At 43.5% G+C, this 17,165-nt stretch overlaps 1 protein-coding gene across 1 annotated transcript; it reads right to left on the bottom strand.

Moving 5' to 3' along the window:
• Positions 1-875: 875 nt before the first annotated feature.
• Positions 876-16,939, bottom strand: TRMT2A (tRNA methyltransferase 2 homolog A). The gene is made up of 12 exons (XM_015423790.1): positions 16,690-16,939; positions 14,603-15,244; positions 13,043-13,151; positions 10,400-10,581; positions 9,596-9,710; positions 9,154-9,269; positions 6,511-6,622; positions 5,691-5,813; positions 4,754-4,829; positions 2,496-2,636; positions 1,746-1,842; positions 876-1,507 (listed from the first exon to the last, which is right to left on the bottom strand). The coding sequence occupies exons 2-12, from the start codon at positions 15,229-15,231 to the stop codon at positions 1,246-1,248; spliced, it is 1,962 nt and encodes a 653-aa protein (XP_015279276.1). The 5' UTR covers positions 15,232-15,244; positions 16,690-16,939; the 3' UTR covers positions 876-1,245.
• Positions 16,940-17,165: the final 226 nt, after the last annotated feature.

The raw sequence follows: 17,165 nt of genomic DNA, 5'->3' as shown, positions 1-17,165 counted from the left end.
ACACATGTGTTTCTTGAATGGTATTAAAGGTCTTTTTTAAAAAAGTAACGAACACTGTGTCACCTTACATTTCCCTAGAACATTTATAAGTACCTGATTTACAGTAAAGACTTTGTTGTCCAGCATTCATGGGGGATGGGAGTTCCCAGTCAATCAGGAACACTGGATCTGGCAGGACACACACACCCCATACCACCGAGCATCGCAGGGAGACACGATCTGATTTCTGGCAGGCCAAGAGAGGAGGAGACAGCAGAGGATGACTTGATGCCAGTGCTCAGCAAAAGCTGGCAAAAGCCCAGACAAATTGAGCTGGAAAGGCACAGAACTATGGTGAATGAGGAGGATAATCAAATGTTGAATAACAGCTTTTAACTGTATTGGGCAGTAGCAAACTTAAGCTTAGAAATCCAGTTTTCCTGCCATGAGAGCTGCAAAAGACTTTTTGTGGTCTTTGAGGCAGGTGGATGGGGGTGGCAAGTTTGTAAAGTACCCATTGAATATGAGATGACCTGAGGACCCCGGCAGATAACATTTCAAGTGGTAATTTCATCTTTACCTTTTGACCTAAAACCAACCGTGTGTATTGGTGGCTAACTGGGACAGCCAGACCAACTGTAGAAAGGCCACCCTCCCCACACACAATTTCTACAGTATTCCCTCCCATCTAGATTACAGCCCCCCTTCATTGTGGGGAAAGAATACTACAGTATTCCCTCCCATCTAGATTACAGTCCCACTTGAAAAACAAGCCCCACTTCATTGTGGGGAAAGAATTTTGTGCTCTTTGTTTGATCCTGCACAGCTCAAAACAAGGTTGGGGAAGTTTAAATTGATTGTTCTAAGACTTAGAAAACACAACAGGCACATTGGGTGAGTAGTGTATTTATTTGCCAGATGTTTTCCAAGAGTCTTGCTCCAAATTGCCGGTTTTCTCAGTGATCCTTTGGATTTGGCACACTCCTAACATTCAAAAATAAAAATCACTTTGGCAAATGCCCTGCCCGGGTATCAGTAAACATATACAGATATCCATATGGGCTGATAGACTTGATCCTCTGCCAAGATCCCTTCAAGAAAAGAAGTCTCCTCTCCAGTACAGCATAGCCATCATCTCAAAGCTCCACAGATTAAATACTTGTTCAGTTTTTCCTCAGAGAGGCAACATATTTGAAGGAAGATGGCAAAGCGTTATAGAAGGAAAATAGGTAATCATGCAAACTAGCAAGCCTTTCCCCCCCCTCATTAGCTGGAAGATTCTTCCGCTGTGTGCTTTCCAGGTAAGTCAGTATTGTCCTCTTCCATGGAAGCTCCTGCTTCTGGTTTCATAGCTGGAATTTCAGCAGAGTCTACTAATGCTTCAGGTGGTTTCTCACTGGAATGTTCTATTCGTTCAAAGTAAAGTAGCAGTTCACAGTGCATCGTTTGAGGGAAGAGGTCCACAGCCACTGCTCTGACAGGACGGAAAGGGCTTCCCTTGACACGATTTGAAGGTGCTCGACAAAGGCTACCAGGGAAAACAAAGAGTATTAGTGCTTCACTACTACAATTTGTGTATTATTTTTTTGGCCTTTCTTCTCATGCTCCTTCAAAAGCCTCTTGCTGCTAACCCAGAAGACTCAACTGCCACTTAAACAGTTAATCTTGACAGTCTTCTGGGATTGGTTGAGACACTATAACCCCATATTAAGTCTGGGGGTAGAACAGTGGAATTCGATGGAAATTCAACCCCATTGTATACTTACTCCACAAAGTTGTTCATGGCAGCTCGAGGATTGCAGGACACGTAGATGAGCTTTTTCAAGTGTTCAGCTTTTCGGATTGCAAGAATTACTTTGGAATCTAGAAAATGGTATTTGAACAAAAACTGCAATTAGATTGTTTAATTGCTACAGCTGTGTCTGAATTAAGCCACTCCAATCTATCACACTGCTTTAAACATGTTTTCTCACACTATGCCCTTTGGGCATAGAGCAGGGATTACTGTGGTGGTGTGTGTGTGTGGGAGGTAGCTGTGAATTTCCTGCACTGTGCAAGGGGTTGGACTAGGTGACACTTTGGGTCTCTTCCAGCTGTATGCTTCTATGTTTCATCCAACCGTCTCAACAGAATAATCAAAACTGATCATTGCAAGCTACCATACTAGCCACCTGTGGTCAACATTAGCCAATGCAGAGGAGGGTGGGGATGTGAGCAGGTGGCATACAAGCAGTTCTATTGTTTTCAGGTCACCACCCCTTTTAATTAGTAAACTTAAGGTTGTTTGCCCTCTTGTGTTTGGCTAGCAAAGTTCAGCTGTACACTTTGAAGCCATCCAGTCTTTCCAGGCCAAACAAAGTGGTGGCGGGGGGTGTCCTTTCCACTACAGTGTGAAGTGGCCCCTAACCTGGATGGCTCAGGATGGCCCAATTTTGTCAGATCTCAGGAGCTAAGCAGGGTCAGCCCTGGTTAGAACTTGGATGGGGGACTACCAAGGAACTCCAGCATTGCTACACAGAGGCAGGCAATGGCAAACCACCTCTGTTGGTCTCTCGCCTGGAAAACCCCATGACGGGTCACCACTAAGTCAATTGCAATCTGTAGGTAAGGAACGAGATCTTCAGCCTTTCCGCTGTGCAATTCAACATTATTCAGTTCTGAATGGGAGGAAAAATATTTCTACTTATCCTTCTGCATAAACAAGGAAGCACCATCAGTTGCAGATGGTTCTTTCTCTAAGCTACCATTTGATACCCTGTTGCAAATCAGCCCAGCTTTACACTGTAGGTCAGGGGTGTCAAACATGTGGCCTGGGGGCCAAATCAGGCCCCCGGAGGGTTTCCATCAGGCCCTCAGCGGAACTGACCATCTCCTGGCTCCAGTTCTGCTGCATCATAGCTTGCGTCGCCAGACTCTCTTAATCACTCAGCCATTTCATATTTTAACCTGGGTCCTAGACTCAGAACTCCGAGCATGAGATTTCTGTGGGGAATGTCAACAAATCAAAAGTAGGTTTGCAGCTTACAGAGCTAATGTTTTAAGCAAAAAAACAACCCTTTGTGTTTGTGTCCTTTATAAAGTTTATATCTCTGCTACCTGGCATTATATTTTATGACACACATGGCCCGGTCCAACAAGGTCTCATTTATGTCAGATCCGGGCCCCATAACAAAATGAGTTCGACACCCCTGCTGTAGGTACTGGATGGAAGGATACTGAGAAGGCTTTCTTTGAAATACTTTGTTGCCTGGAACGGTACTCTTTTCATTGGCCCCGCAAAAACAGGTATTAATTATATTCAACAAGTCACAGAATACATACTTTGCAGGACAATCTGCAGACTCACTGAAGATTCAGCTTCCGAAGGCACAAGCACTGACAGCCCCGTCAAAACCATGGCTGTGGCCCCTGAAGTTGCACAGGTCTTAACTGTGCACTGCAGCGGCCTTCACTGAAGCTAAGCTAGTCTTGGTCTGATCAGAGCTTTGACCTGAGAACCATATAAACACTACCTTGCATCAAAGAAAGGCAACGCGCTGTGTTTTCCTCAATATGAAAGTATTACAAAAGCAGGTGCAGTTCCAAGATAATTGCCTTCAGGCACTGAGGGAAAACACTGGTTTATAGACTCTCGGGTGCAATCCATCGCATTTAATCAAGTGCTTGTAACCTGCTTCCCTGAAGCAGCTTAGAATTTAAATTGGGTTTTCAGGCAGCTTTACAGGCTCAGACCTTCACTGGTAGCAGCTAATCATGTATCTTCAAGACAACTGCCATTCGATGGCAAGGCTCCTACCAATTCTAAATGGTGCTAGCTTCCAACTCTGTTTCACAGTTCTCGATGGTGCACACGACGTGGGGCTTTTGTTAACAAAGAGACAAGTCAAATCAAGCCTTTAGATTTCCAAACGTCTTTTGACTCCATAAAAACCAGAACCCTGCTTCAAAATAAACACAAAACCTGGGCCTCTCGTTGCATACAAGTAGTTGCTAGAGTTCACCTGTATTCATGTTGCAGCATATGTACATATGGATGAAGAGAAAGCGCTTCAAACTGCATTTAGGATTCAGTGTTCATAATCCTCCTTGCACATGGGACACACAACTTTTAGCCTGGCAGCTTAACACACAACCAGGCACATGCACAAAGACACTATAGGGAAGAGTCTGCACAAATTGGCATTTTGCACCCTGGTACCAGGGATACCACCTCAACATTCCTATGAACAACTCTCCAAGTGGCAGCAAAACCCACAGCAGTATAGAAAGAATCATGTGAATTGACAGTGTTTTAAAAGTAAATGATTTTGATCTGGCTCAAGAGATTCATATAAAAACATTAGTAGCAGACACTTCAGCCCTGCTACAATCCTAGCCTTAAAGCCTCCTTAAATGTTAGATCATCAGGTCACTGTGCTTCCAAACTGTAATGCTGCAAGGTTTTCACATGATATACTTTTAAACGTTTTGTTGTTGTTCTTAGACAAAGGTATCTGTGTGCCATCCCCACAGAAAAAGAGGTACTGCTTTATGTGAAAGGAGACACATCTCTTAAATAGCCTGCTAGCTACAGATTTTGTAACAAACAATCAAACTTTTACTGCCAAACAATTTAATGGATTAAAGATCACTGCCCTAGGAAAACACACCTCAAGATTTCCAAGGCTGGGACTGAAGGGAGTCCTTATTTCGTAAGTTAATTGTTAACACCCTAAAATCTGTCCTTTGACTGAAGTCTGAGAGATCAGCATGATGAATGTTTTCTTTTACCAACCATTAAGTTCAGCATTCGCCCGGGCGTCTTCCACAGCTTCTTGACAAAGCTCAATCCCGATCACCTTCTTCACTTTCTGTTAGAAGCAAAGAAATAATGTGCAGTTTTAACAGCTGGTGAACGATGCAAGCAGACGGCAAAGGTGGTCATTGACACTGCAATGGCCTGGGATCCCAACCTCAACTCTTCTTTGTCTTGCAGCTTTTTAGTGAGGACGGCAAATCACAATCCAATTTGTGCAGTGGCTCCTTAAAATGTCAACCTGCAGGAGTTTCACTAGGCAAGCTGTTTGGATGCCGTAACTCTAGGAGACAGAATGGAAACCAACAACTTCTTCCTAGAGGGGTTTTTGCTTTGCAATGAATTGGAAACACACACACCGTAGTTAAATAATCAGCCGGTGCAATAATTCTTTGGATTGTAAGGGGAAAAGATGTCTTTCTGCACTAAGCCACAGAAAAAGAAGAGGCTGTTTCCCAGAAAACTAGAAGAATACAAGTAAGAAAGAGCGATTAGCTGTTCTCTTGCATTTACTTTGACCCAAGATGTGCAAAAAAAAAAAGTGCGAGTGCGTTCAAGGGCCAGTTCACAGGCAAACTTCAAGCGATAATCATTCAGTTAGAAGCCATGCCATCCCTTAAACAGTTGAGAGCCAACATGGAAGTTTGGCATTTTTCAAAACTAAAACCACCTTCTCAAACCATATCTTCTCAATACAGCCAGACTCCTTTCCTACTGATATTATCATAGCCTCTTGGGGAAGAAAGATTTAAGACTACATTCCTTTAAGAGACGTAATTATCACCACCCCCTTCAAGTGTCACATCAGGAAATTGGGAGAAAAATCTAAACAAGTGTTGAGTCTGGAACCCCTTTTAATGTATATTGGAAACATCCAGTGCGTTTTCTGAACTACCGTCACCTGCATTTGACTCACCTTGGCAAGGGAAATGCCAATAGATCCTGTTCCACAGCAGACATCGAGCACTGTAGTATCCTGGCTGACTTGGGCCCAATCATGAATAGTAGAGTAGAGAACCTCAGCAGCCTGTGTATTTATCTATGTGTTCCCAATACACACACACAGTCAGGGCTCAAGCAAATCAGAACTTTAAAAAAATCATGTTTTAAAATAAAAATGGCCCTTTCATGCTACAATCTGTCCAGAACTATGATGGAGAATAAAGATTACTAAAAAAACAATACATACAACTCATATGTACAAAAGATTTAAAAATATGATCCCTCCCAAACACACTCGTATCACAAGCAATATCGCTGGATACCTCTAACTCCAGATACGCTGCAAACAAACTAGTCTGGCCAATATATAACGATACATTTCAAGGACACTGTGAGAGATCTGGGTGGCATAAAAGAACATTTCAAGGACACTGTGAGAGATCTGGGTGGCATAAAAGAACAGGCTCACACCTCTTCACTTCTATGGGATGTTTCTGTCCATCTTTCAGCCCTAGCCATTCTGAGTACACTATCACAACTTCAGCTACTTGGGAGCACCATGTTAAAAATGCTTCCTTAAACTTGTGTTCAGAAGTCAATCTGTACTGTGTACCTACATCCACTCTTGACTCACTACGCTCCAGAGGCTTCCTCCTGAACTTGGACACTCTTTGCATCTTTCTTTTGGGGGGCATGAGAGCAGAATGCAGCAGTGCTCCCCCATTTGCATGGTCTCTTGCAGCTGAGAAGCTCACAGTTGCTAATAAACAAAGCTACAAAGCATTATTATTTACTTGGAAAAAGGCATGAGGCGAAATCCGGAACTTTAGCCCGAGAAGATCTTCATATATGTACTTGTTGCCAGCAATGTGCTCCAAGGGCAAATCTTCACGATTAGGAGACTTTCTGGAAGGTGGGAAAAAAATCGCATTTAACCTATTAATAGCATTTGTACGGTGGACCACAGATAGCCAAATAAAATAGAACAGCTGTACAAAAAATCTGCTACATGTCTAGAATGCATTCCCTCTCATTTGTTCCATAGTTCTATAGATTCCACTGCATCTACTGGGGGCAGAACACAGAGTTAAGCCAGCTCCAGCAGTGCTTATTTCCACAGGGCTGAAGCAGGCACAGCTGTGAATCGGCATGTCCTTTAATTGTCTGATCCAATAATTAAAACGAGCTTTTCGCTGAGAGTAGAAGCAGCTCATATACCAGTCAAAGTAACCAGATGTTGGTCTCACATGGCAAACTTAAGGCTTGTAGCCAGAATGGCCTGACCTTCTTGGCAATATTTCTGAATCTTTCTCCACGATCATTCTGGCCCTTTTGCTTAAGGAGACAAGACAGCCTTCTACCTGCTCAGGAAGGAGGAATACCTGCCCCTGCCTAGTGAACACTAAACTGCTGGGAGGGTAGGCAAGCACTCAGCTTACATGAGATGTCTTACCTTTAGGTTTCTGCTGCTTCACACTGACCCAAAATACCTTACCAAGCCATGTAATATTTAGTGTGTGTCCCCACCTCCCCCCATGTTTCTAGCTACTAGCCTAGGGGAATATTTTTTCTCTCTCAGATTTTTATCCCGGTTTTCATTCAACAACAGGACTCCCAAAGCAACTTCCAATTAAAATTCAGTATGGCGAACAATAAAATCTGACAAGCCTAAAAATGAATGTGAAAGTAAGAGGGATAAACTATGCAGCCAGTTTCTCCAAAGACAATCAGCAGTCTAGACAAGGAGTCCTCAGCTTGGTGACCATGAGCACCACAGTGTCGTTGTCCCCCCAGCATTTTTAGAAAGCAGGTGGGGGGGGGGTGCCCAGCAGGGCTTCTGATTGGCTGTACAGATTTTTTTTTTAAATTGCTTTGGCAGCAGCTGCCACCACTGCATAAGGATAGTCACTGCATGACTGAAGATAAGCCGTGTCCACACAAGAAAATATTTTAAATAATATGTTAATTTTAAAAGGCAGCCTGTTAAACAGAGCTTCTACCTGAAATGCTGAAGATTTATATATAACCTCCCTGACACTTTTGTGGTTGGCTCCGCCTTCTGCCGCAGCCATTTTGTGGTTGCACCCACTATCAGAATGTCAAAGGTGCCAACAAGCTCAAAAGGCTGGGGACCTCTGGTCTAGATGATAAAAGCTTTCTGAAAGTGACCATTCATCACTAGAAGCAAGATGGCCATACATCCGTCTCGTGGAAAGCAGCTCCAGTTTTTAAAAAAATTATTTTACCTCATTTATACCCTGCCCTTCTAACCCAGTGGGGACCAGTGTTCCCTCAAAGCTGAGTTAGTGTGAGCTAGCTCACAGTTTTTTAGCCTCCGGCTCACACATTTTTGTCTTAGCACAGGAAGGATGGCTCCAGAGCAAACTAATTTATGTGGCAGCCAAATCGCTCGCTCACAACTTTAATGCCAGTAGCTCACTCAGTAGAATTTTTGCTCACAGGACTCCACAGCTTAGAGGGAACATTGGTGGGGACCCAAAGGGGCTTACATCATTCTCCTCTCCTCCATTTTATCCCCACAACAACCCTGTGAGGCAATTTAGGCTGAGAGTGTGTGACTGGCAAGTGTGTTACTAAAGTAAAGATTCTACTTCCAGTACCTGCCTCAAACTTCCAGTTAACAGGAGGCATACCTTCCGATATCCAGGGCTCAGACCGTTTAAGGCTTTAAACAGCAAATCCAGCCGTTTGAGCTGAGCACAGAGACTGGTAACAAGTGCAACTCCTTAGGAGCCAGCCGGTATCTGGTCTGAAGAACCGCCTCTGGTCAGACTCTCTAATGCGTTCTCGACTGCTAGTAGTTTCTGAATGCTCTTCAGAAGTGAGCTCTTGGTCGCACAGGCTGAATGTGCAAAAGGAAAAAAGGGAGACCGTACCATGCCAGCTTTCATTCAGCTATGCACTGGTTATGCTTTCAGCAGACAGTCCTACAGCCTTTTACAGTCAGGTTGTGAGCTGGCTCTGCTAGTGACTCAGGCTACTCAAAGGGAGTTTCAGGAACAAAGCAGGAAGAGAGAAAAGATACACCTAGCTAAGTTTGCACTGGAAATATGTGAGACACGTGTATTTCCATCATTAGAAATAAATTTGCCAAGAGCAGCAACAGTTGCTACTATGATGTTGCTGAATTTACTTATTTTTTGCATCTAGCAACCTACTACTAACAAACAGCCTGCTAGAGTCTGTGGGCCTTTGGTCACATCCAGCAAGGGTCACATTCCTCATAGGCCTAAAGGTACTCATTTCACAAATGGCTGTGTAGTGTTTTGAATAGTTACAGTATTTGATGACCACCTGGTGGATTGCTGCTGTTGTATAGGGCTTCAGAGGCAACTCAGCACGAAGACATACCCCATGCATTACAGCTGTCCATGCATTACAGCCACTGAGAATGCTCTGTGAGACACAGTACTTACCTCTGACCTTCCTCCACAAAATACAGAGAAGTGATTCCGCTGTCCTTGCCCATGCCTTCTGTGAAGTACTTTGCCAAAGAGCTTTGTAGTTCAATCAGCTCATCTTTATCAAGTTTCTAGATATTCCAGAAATAAAAAGCGGGGGGGAGATAGTGGTTGGACCTCCTTCCAGGCTTGGAAGCTGTTGCTGTCATAGTGTGGTGAAGGGGAACACTATATGCAGACTTGTGCCTAAGAGCACACCCCTAAAGGCAAGCCTCTGTGCACCCCAGGGCACCCCTCCCTTTGAAAACTGTGCCCCTGAAGGTCTCACATTGTAGCTGCAAGAGCATTGAAACCTCTCCAGCAAGAGCAACTGAACCACGAACAGTTCTGGAACTGTATTCTTTATTATAACCCTGCAATGAAGACTGTTCCTTACTACGAAAATCCTACTCGGTACCTGAGGATTGAAATAAGCAATTGCCATGATGTGACCATTCCGGCTGGTGCGAACTGTTAGCTGTTTCCAGTGTCCGTCATAGGTTTCCGGGCTGTAGACGTTATAAGGTGTAGACCTGCAATGTTCAAAGCCTCCGTTACCAGACCTGAATTTAATACACATGCACAGCTGTGTAATACCACACACATTTCTGCTAAGATGCAACATTATAAGGAGACAGGTTCGGAGCATGAGCAAGAAACATTTCTTCTTGGCCTTTGACAAGAAAAGCTTCCAGACATCATGATCTCCAGATTATGATGTATACATGAATATCTTGACTTTTTTCATTGTGATTTCTTAAAATCACTTTGCCACAAATTTCTGTCTTTCACATTCATCGGATAATGAAGGACTCCATATACTGTCAGATTAACTGCACACTGTTCTAAAGTTTCCTTGCTAAGAAACTGGTACCTAATAGGAAGGGTCCTACTTAGATTTCTTTTAGCCTTTTTACATTTCAAAGGATCCTGGGGGAAGGGGGAGAAAGCAGGGGAAAGTTACCTGTCAGCTTCTGTTATTCAAATTCTCTTTATATCAGTTTTGAAGCAGAGGGGTGGGGGAGAAGAGAACTGGTTGAGACGCAGCTCCTTATCAGGAATATAACCTGATTAAAATCAGTGGTTTCAGATCTTTTAAAATTAGGAACACACTGCGATCTGTATTAACCCTAGCTAAGGGTCCCGTGGGAGTGCGTGATCTCACAATCCAACACTAATGCTAGTCAAGTATCAACACAGGAGATTTCTTATTCAGCCTTACCTTATGTAATCCCGAAAAGCCTTCACTACCTTTTTGGCAACCGCAGGAATGTGAACAGTCTCAAAGGGCTCCACGACCGCACACGTCCCGCCTTTGTATTTGCCAAGGCGGAAGCCCACGCTTTTATCTTCCTGGTTGGGCCCTATGCCAATCAAAAATTCACACTTGTTCCGATATTCAGTCTAAACACAACATAAGAGAAAGGTTAGGGCACTCCTCAAGAATTTGGTTTGCCACTTCCATCCTGAAACGTCTGTCATAAAACCTCCTGTCTTTATTATTACTCCGGACCAATTTGTATGGGCAGACCAACTATTCCAAGAAATTGTTTTTTAAAAACCTTACAATGAGAGGTTAGTACAAATGGTGCGAGTTTCACTTTTTTAAAACCTCAGTTTTCAGCAGTATTAAAGAGATTACCAGGAGATGTGCACGACAGTGGTTGTGGGGAGTTGAGAATATGCAACCTTTTCGGACTGAACACTGGGAGGAAAAATGGTAGCTATCCAAAATCAACCCCAGAGTCATGTCAGCATCTCAAGGGCTCACTTTGGGCACAGGTGGCGGCTTCACAGGTCTGGGAGGAGAAAAAGGATAAAGATACTCCCCCGTTGCTTCTCCAAGGTCATCACCCCCTGGGGGACAACCAGCAGCTCAGAGGATTGCCTCAGTTGCTCGGGAAGAGAACCAGCCCTGCATACGGGCCAAAGAAAAACGGTCTGGTGGCCACTGTTCAGGAAACAATTGGGGTCCACTGCCAACAATATAGCATTAAACCCATACTTAGAGACTAATGAAGGCATGGCCCTCATTTTTATTTACATAAAACAATATTACCTTTAGTACTCATGGTAGCTTACAAAAAAGAAGAAAACCTCAACCACATAACACCACTGAAGGTTCATCAGAGAACTAGCAGCAAGTAAGGAAGAACAGCAGCCTTCAGAAAGACAATGACTAGCTTTTATTCTGTGCCTGAAGGACAGAATGGAGGGCACCAAACAGGCCTCTTTGGGAAGTCCATTTCAGAAGTGAAGCCCGGCAGCAGAAAGATTCCTCCTTCCAGTCACCACCTGCTTCACAAAGACACAAGGACCTGGAATAGGACCTTTGCTGAACACCACGCACTTTTTACCTCACTTCACACTTGTGCCTTTTTTGTTAGCATGTTTTCAGGTTTGTCTGTTTAAAACCATTCATCTGGTTGCCTTTGACAAATGTGGCAACTGGGCAGAGGGGCTTCTGTATTTAAAGAGCTGAAGTACAATATATTTTTTCGTAGATCATGTGACTATTTATAGAATTATGCAACATCCAAAAAATGAAAAATGGAATTCTGCAGGAATTCTTTGATTTTTAATACAATGAATTAAAAGCCTTTAACACAGAATAATTTATTATTAAAATTTATTAAAAATACATAAATACAAACTGTTAATATGGTACACTGCACGTTGTAATTCATGCAAATTATGTATTATTTGATAGCTCTAAAAGATATATATGGTCCTGTTTGGATGAAGACTACGAAACGACTTTGTAATCCGGAAAACTTTGTTAACCTCACTGTTTGGAGGGCCTCTTCTTGCACCTGTTTATGATTTTGGATATCTTATGATATAAAATATATTTACTGTCATTGTTGATTTTGTTAATATCATTTAGCAGATATACACAGCTTTCATTGTTCTTCTCTATCGTTACTAGAGCTGTGGTTCTCTGGTTTTGTCTTCCTTGCCATGAAGTGCCACTCACAATTAGTACAGGAACAGGGAGGCCATTAAATAGGAGCTCCCGTCTCTACTTCCAGCTCCTGCCAACCTAGCAGTTCGAAAGCAAGAAATTGCAAGTAGATAAATAGGTACCACTTTGGTGGGAAGGTAACAGCGTTCTGTGCGCCTTGGTGTTTAGTCATGCCAGCCACATGACCACGGAAACATCTTCGGACAGCGCTGGCTCTTCGGCTTTGAAACGAAGATGAGCACTGCAACCCTAGAGTCGGATTCGACTGGCTTTCGAGCAAGGGAACCTTTACCTTTACTTTATTTCTGCAAGACCAAGATACAAACACACAGTCTTAATTTACAGAGGATTTTTTCCTACAGATCCAGAGCATTTCAGATGCTTTCTCTTCACAGTCCTTACAATGATCTTTTAAAAGATGACTGTCCCTTTGTTACTAACAAGAGGCCAAAAACATCTTGCTTTTAAAACACTTCCCAAGTTCTTGGCCAAGCTGAGATCTCAACCAGGGATGCTCAGTGCACAGCACATACCCCTACAGTGTAATCCTAAACAGAATTACACCCTTTTAATCTCATTGACTTCAATGGATTTAGAAGGGTGTAACTCTATTCTGGATGGCCCAGTTACACACTCTCTTTTCTCCTGACCAACATGAACATAATAATGAAAGTGGGGATTCTCTAGATTAAGCCCCAGAGAAGTCCTTCATCAACCACATGATGCAATAGTCACTCCTAAAGCAACACACGTCACCGTATTAAAGGAGCCCATCCAATAATTACAGGTTTCAATTGCTATACGTCCACCAAGGCATACTTTGAAGTAATCCATGCCTGTAATTCATCAAACTGTTATTATATGTAATATCACATTTCAAACAGCAATTTTATGCCCAACCTGTGATGGTGACGCTTTCACCCCTTCCAGGCAACAGCACAGACCATTGGACTTCTCCTTCTGCACGAAAAGCCAGGGTAGCAGAGCTTTGTTGTTGTTTCCAATTTCCCTGGGGGGGGGGGAGTTGTATTTGTTTATATTACATATTTGCATACCACTTGTTAGCCTTTATCACTCAGTCATAAAGCTTACGAATGTACAGGAGGGAAAAGACACTTCAGACAAAATAACCACTGGCGAAATCCTCAGCTAACATTCCAATGTATTTGAAAAAGTGTGCCTTGCACAAGAAAGCTCATACCCTGAATAAACCTCTGTTGGTCTTAAAGGTGCCGCTGGACTCTAAATTTGTTCTACTGCTTCAGACCAACACGGCTGACTACCTGGATCAACCACTGGGAAAAAGATCAACTGCACAATACCAACTGGATAGTTTCAGAGGGTAGTTGTGTCGATTTGCAGCAGAACAGCTAGATTCCAATCCACTAGCACCATAGAGACCAACAAGTTTTCTGGGGTGTAAGCTTTTGAGACTCAAAGCTCTGGTATCAGATGATGGGAGCTTTGACTTTCAAAAGCTAACACTCCCCAAACCTTATGCGTCTCTAAGGTGCTACTGAATTGGAATCTAGCAGCACAATGGCAAAAGAGGAATGACAAAGTTTCCCATCATGCAATCATTCAGTTGATATTTGCAAGAGTCAGCCCAACTTCCCCATTCCCATGCAACAGGCCAGAGTAGACTCCCCTCCCATTTGTTCATTATATCGGTAATACGAGGTTATAACAATCTCTCTCTTTGATGAAGGTATGCTGCAACATTGATACGGTCTAATAGTGAACTTTGTAACAGGATGTTACAGGACCACTCCCTTACTACTGCGGCCCGCCTGGACTTTTCTTGAGAATCTGGGATCCTGGGGCCCAATGCTACCAACATGCATCACCAGTACAGGGTATATATTAAGTCCAGATCCCATCCTGGTGAACTGGAGTGCCTCTGTCCCCTGCCCTCCCCTTGCATCTGCCACTTCTGGTAGCCACCAGCTCTTCACATACAGTTTCATATAAGAAAACATGGCACCAAAGTCTGAACACCAGCACTAAGAGTGGATGAACAGGTACTATCAACAGGTGGGAGAGAGAAGGAAAGAGAGATCCAGTTCTTGCTGTCCTGCTTATCTTTTCCACCTGAACTAGACATTTGGAAACATTGAGTTTAAAGGATACCTCCCACCCTTACACACAATCCCTCTTCAGCTAGCAACCCTACAGGTTCCAACACACTTTGATCACAGTTCAGCAACAGTGTGATAGTGCCATTAGCTACAAAGGCAGAAACTGGTGGTTTTGTTCTACTGATAAGCTAAGTCAGTATGATGCTGAGCATGTCTTCTTATAAGTCAGCCCTACCAAGATCAGTAGGACTTCCGGGTTTTAGGATTGCAGCCTTAATCAGACTCTGTTGGCTTAGCAGCTTGCAGACTCCGCTTGCCAACATCTCAAAAGTCTTGTGAAGGCAAATCAAACCATTCTTAAAACAACCAAAAACAGTCTTACCGTGTCAATTTTAACAGCACTTGCTCACATTCTTGCTGCTTCTTAGCCAGCTGTTCCTCATATGGTACGTTCCACGAAGGAGTCACCACATCTGCTATCTGCTTACTAATTGGCTCCTCTCTGCCATCTTTTGCCAAAGAGGGGCACTTTGCTGCTGTCTGCTCTTTTACCTCCCCCCCTTCCTCTTCCTCCTCCCTTCTTCTCTTCTTCATGATGGGATCAGCCTTTGGCTTTGCGAGTTTGACACTCAAGTTTCGGTTCTTCCACAGGACTCCGTGAAGGACCTTCATGGCTTTGTCTCTTTCCTCCTCACTCTTGAAGGTGACGAAAGCAAAAGTCTGTTTCCCCAATAGTTTTATCTTGTGAGGGTTAAGACCATACTTGGCGAGAAATTTCTTCACTTCATTAAAACCAATGTATTTGGGAAGATTCTGAATTTCTACTTTATAAATCTCCGATGTAAACAGGTCATCTTTAATATACCGGTACATGTCAGAAGTATCTGATGTATTCTTTTTGTAACTTTTCCCAGCATCTTCCTTAGCTGCCTTCTCAGTCGTGATTTCTGTTTTCACAAAAGGGATTGTACTTTGTTCATCAGCTAAGGAGGTGACATTGTTTTCTTCCATAATTTGAATTATCCTGGAAATAAACATTTACAGAATTAACTCTCTGTATTTTGTAGATGAGACAACCCACACATTGTCTCTTTTTGCTAGAACTGAAAAAAATGAAAGAATCTCAGAATAGGGCTTCCATTTATACATAAAAGACCATTTTTTCCAGCCTCAGTCAAGCAACATGAGCTTTAACATGTTAGTCTTATAAAGTCCTCTCTCTCTTACGGAAAAAAAAACCTTAATAAAATGGTAAGATTTATCCCTTTCTTTTGTCTCTTCAATGAAATCAGATTATTATGTTTTAACATCGGTGCCAGGGTTGTAACGAACATGCTGTTACTTGTATGAATCAATGTGCCTATAAACAACCATGATATAAATCAAAGTTAATCTTCGAACATAGATTCAGGTAGGTAGCCATGTTTATCTGAAGCAACAGAACAAAACTGGAGTCTAGTGGCACCTTTAAGACCAACAAAGTTTTATTCAAGGTATACCTTGAATAAAACTTTGCTGGTCTTAAAGGTGCCACGGGACTCAAACATCATTCTTCTTAATCTTCGAAGTGTAGTTGTTCACAGGTTCACGTCTGATGACATAATCGATAAAAAGGTGCCACGGGACTCAAACTTCGTTCTTCTTAATCTTCGAAGTGCAGTTGTTCACAGGTTCACATCTGATGACATAATCGATACCAGCAGAGTGGCTGTCTAATGCAATCCTATGCATAGTTAAGCCCTTCTACACTCAATGACTTAAATGGCCTGAGAAGGGAATAACTGCTTTTAGTCTGTCATAGCAAAAATCGATTCAGATGGGTAGTCCTGTTGGTCTGAAGTAACAGAACAAAATTCGAGTCCAGAGGCACCTTTAAGACCAACAAAGTTTTATTCAAGACGTGTGCATGCACACGAAAGCTTATACCTCGAATAAAACTCTGTTGGTCTTAAAGGTGCCTCTGGAGTGGAATTTTGTTCTATAGCAAAAATAAGATGGAGTCAAGTGACAGTCTGAACACTAACGTTGTATTCCTCCGGCATACCCTTTTCAGGGACTTCAGCCCGCTTCCTCAGATACGGGGTAGGGAGATGCAGATGTAAGGCAGCCCCGTTTGTGCTAAGCAAAAACCCCAGTGCAAAATCCACACGATCCCTTTTTATTCGGGCCGACCAAAACGACACAAAACAAGTGCAGAATCAGATGCGACGTTGAAGGCGGCACACAAAACCCCCCATCTTAGTTTTGCTGCCAGGGACTAAGCTCGGATACCCCTGTGACAGTAACCACGCCACGCGAAGGCGTGCGCTCAAACCCCGCACCACACTCCCTTTCGGAAGCGCGCCCCGCAACGAGCCTGCTAACCCGGAGCGACGTCCCTCTGCTCCTCTTCCCACCCCCCGCCCGCCCCAGACAGGCCATATAAGCCGCCACGAGATGGGCGGAAGGACAGCCGCCCGCCAAGCCCACCTTCTCTCCTCGTCCCCTCACATCCCCTTGGCGCGAAAGGCCCAGCAGACACCAAAACGCTAGAAACTCGAAGCGGCCAGGGGGCGGGGAAAAAACGCGTCACGTGTGGCGTCATCACGCGACGGCTGGAAAGACGTTACTTTCTCTTTGGCCTTTTTTTGAACAAAATTTGATTTTCAGCGAAATTCTTCAACGTTCGTCTCGTTTTTCCCTACTACAAAAGCGGAAAAATCAATCATAACTATATATTTTTTTTAATTCTCCAATTCTACCATCCGGCCAGGGCGCTGCTTCTTTCCCCATCGCCTCCCTTTGGCCACATGCGGGCGCCATTTTAAGTGACGGAAGACCCGGAGAATGTAGGTCATGTTGCCAGGCCCCGGCGCAATGGCTGATGGGAAAAACCCGGGAACTGAATTAGAGGCCCAAAATGTAGGCTGGCTGGGAAGACTCGTGTATATTGCCAACCTCCAGGT

This window comes from Gekko japonicus, unplaced genomic scaffold, assembly GCF_001447785.1.
Source record: "Gekko japonicus isolate JY-2015 unplaced genomic scaffold, Gekko_japonicus_V1.1 scaffold137, whole genome shotgun sequence".
Lineage (NCBI taxonomy): Eukaryota > Metazoa > Chordata > Lepidosauria > Squamata > Gekkonidae > Gekko > Gekko japonicus.
Note: the sequence above shows the minus strand (reverse complement) of the source record. Positions and strands in the feature narration are given on the sequence as shown.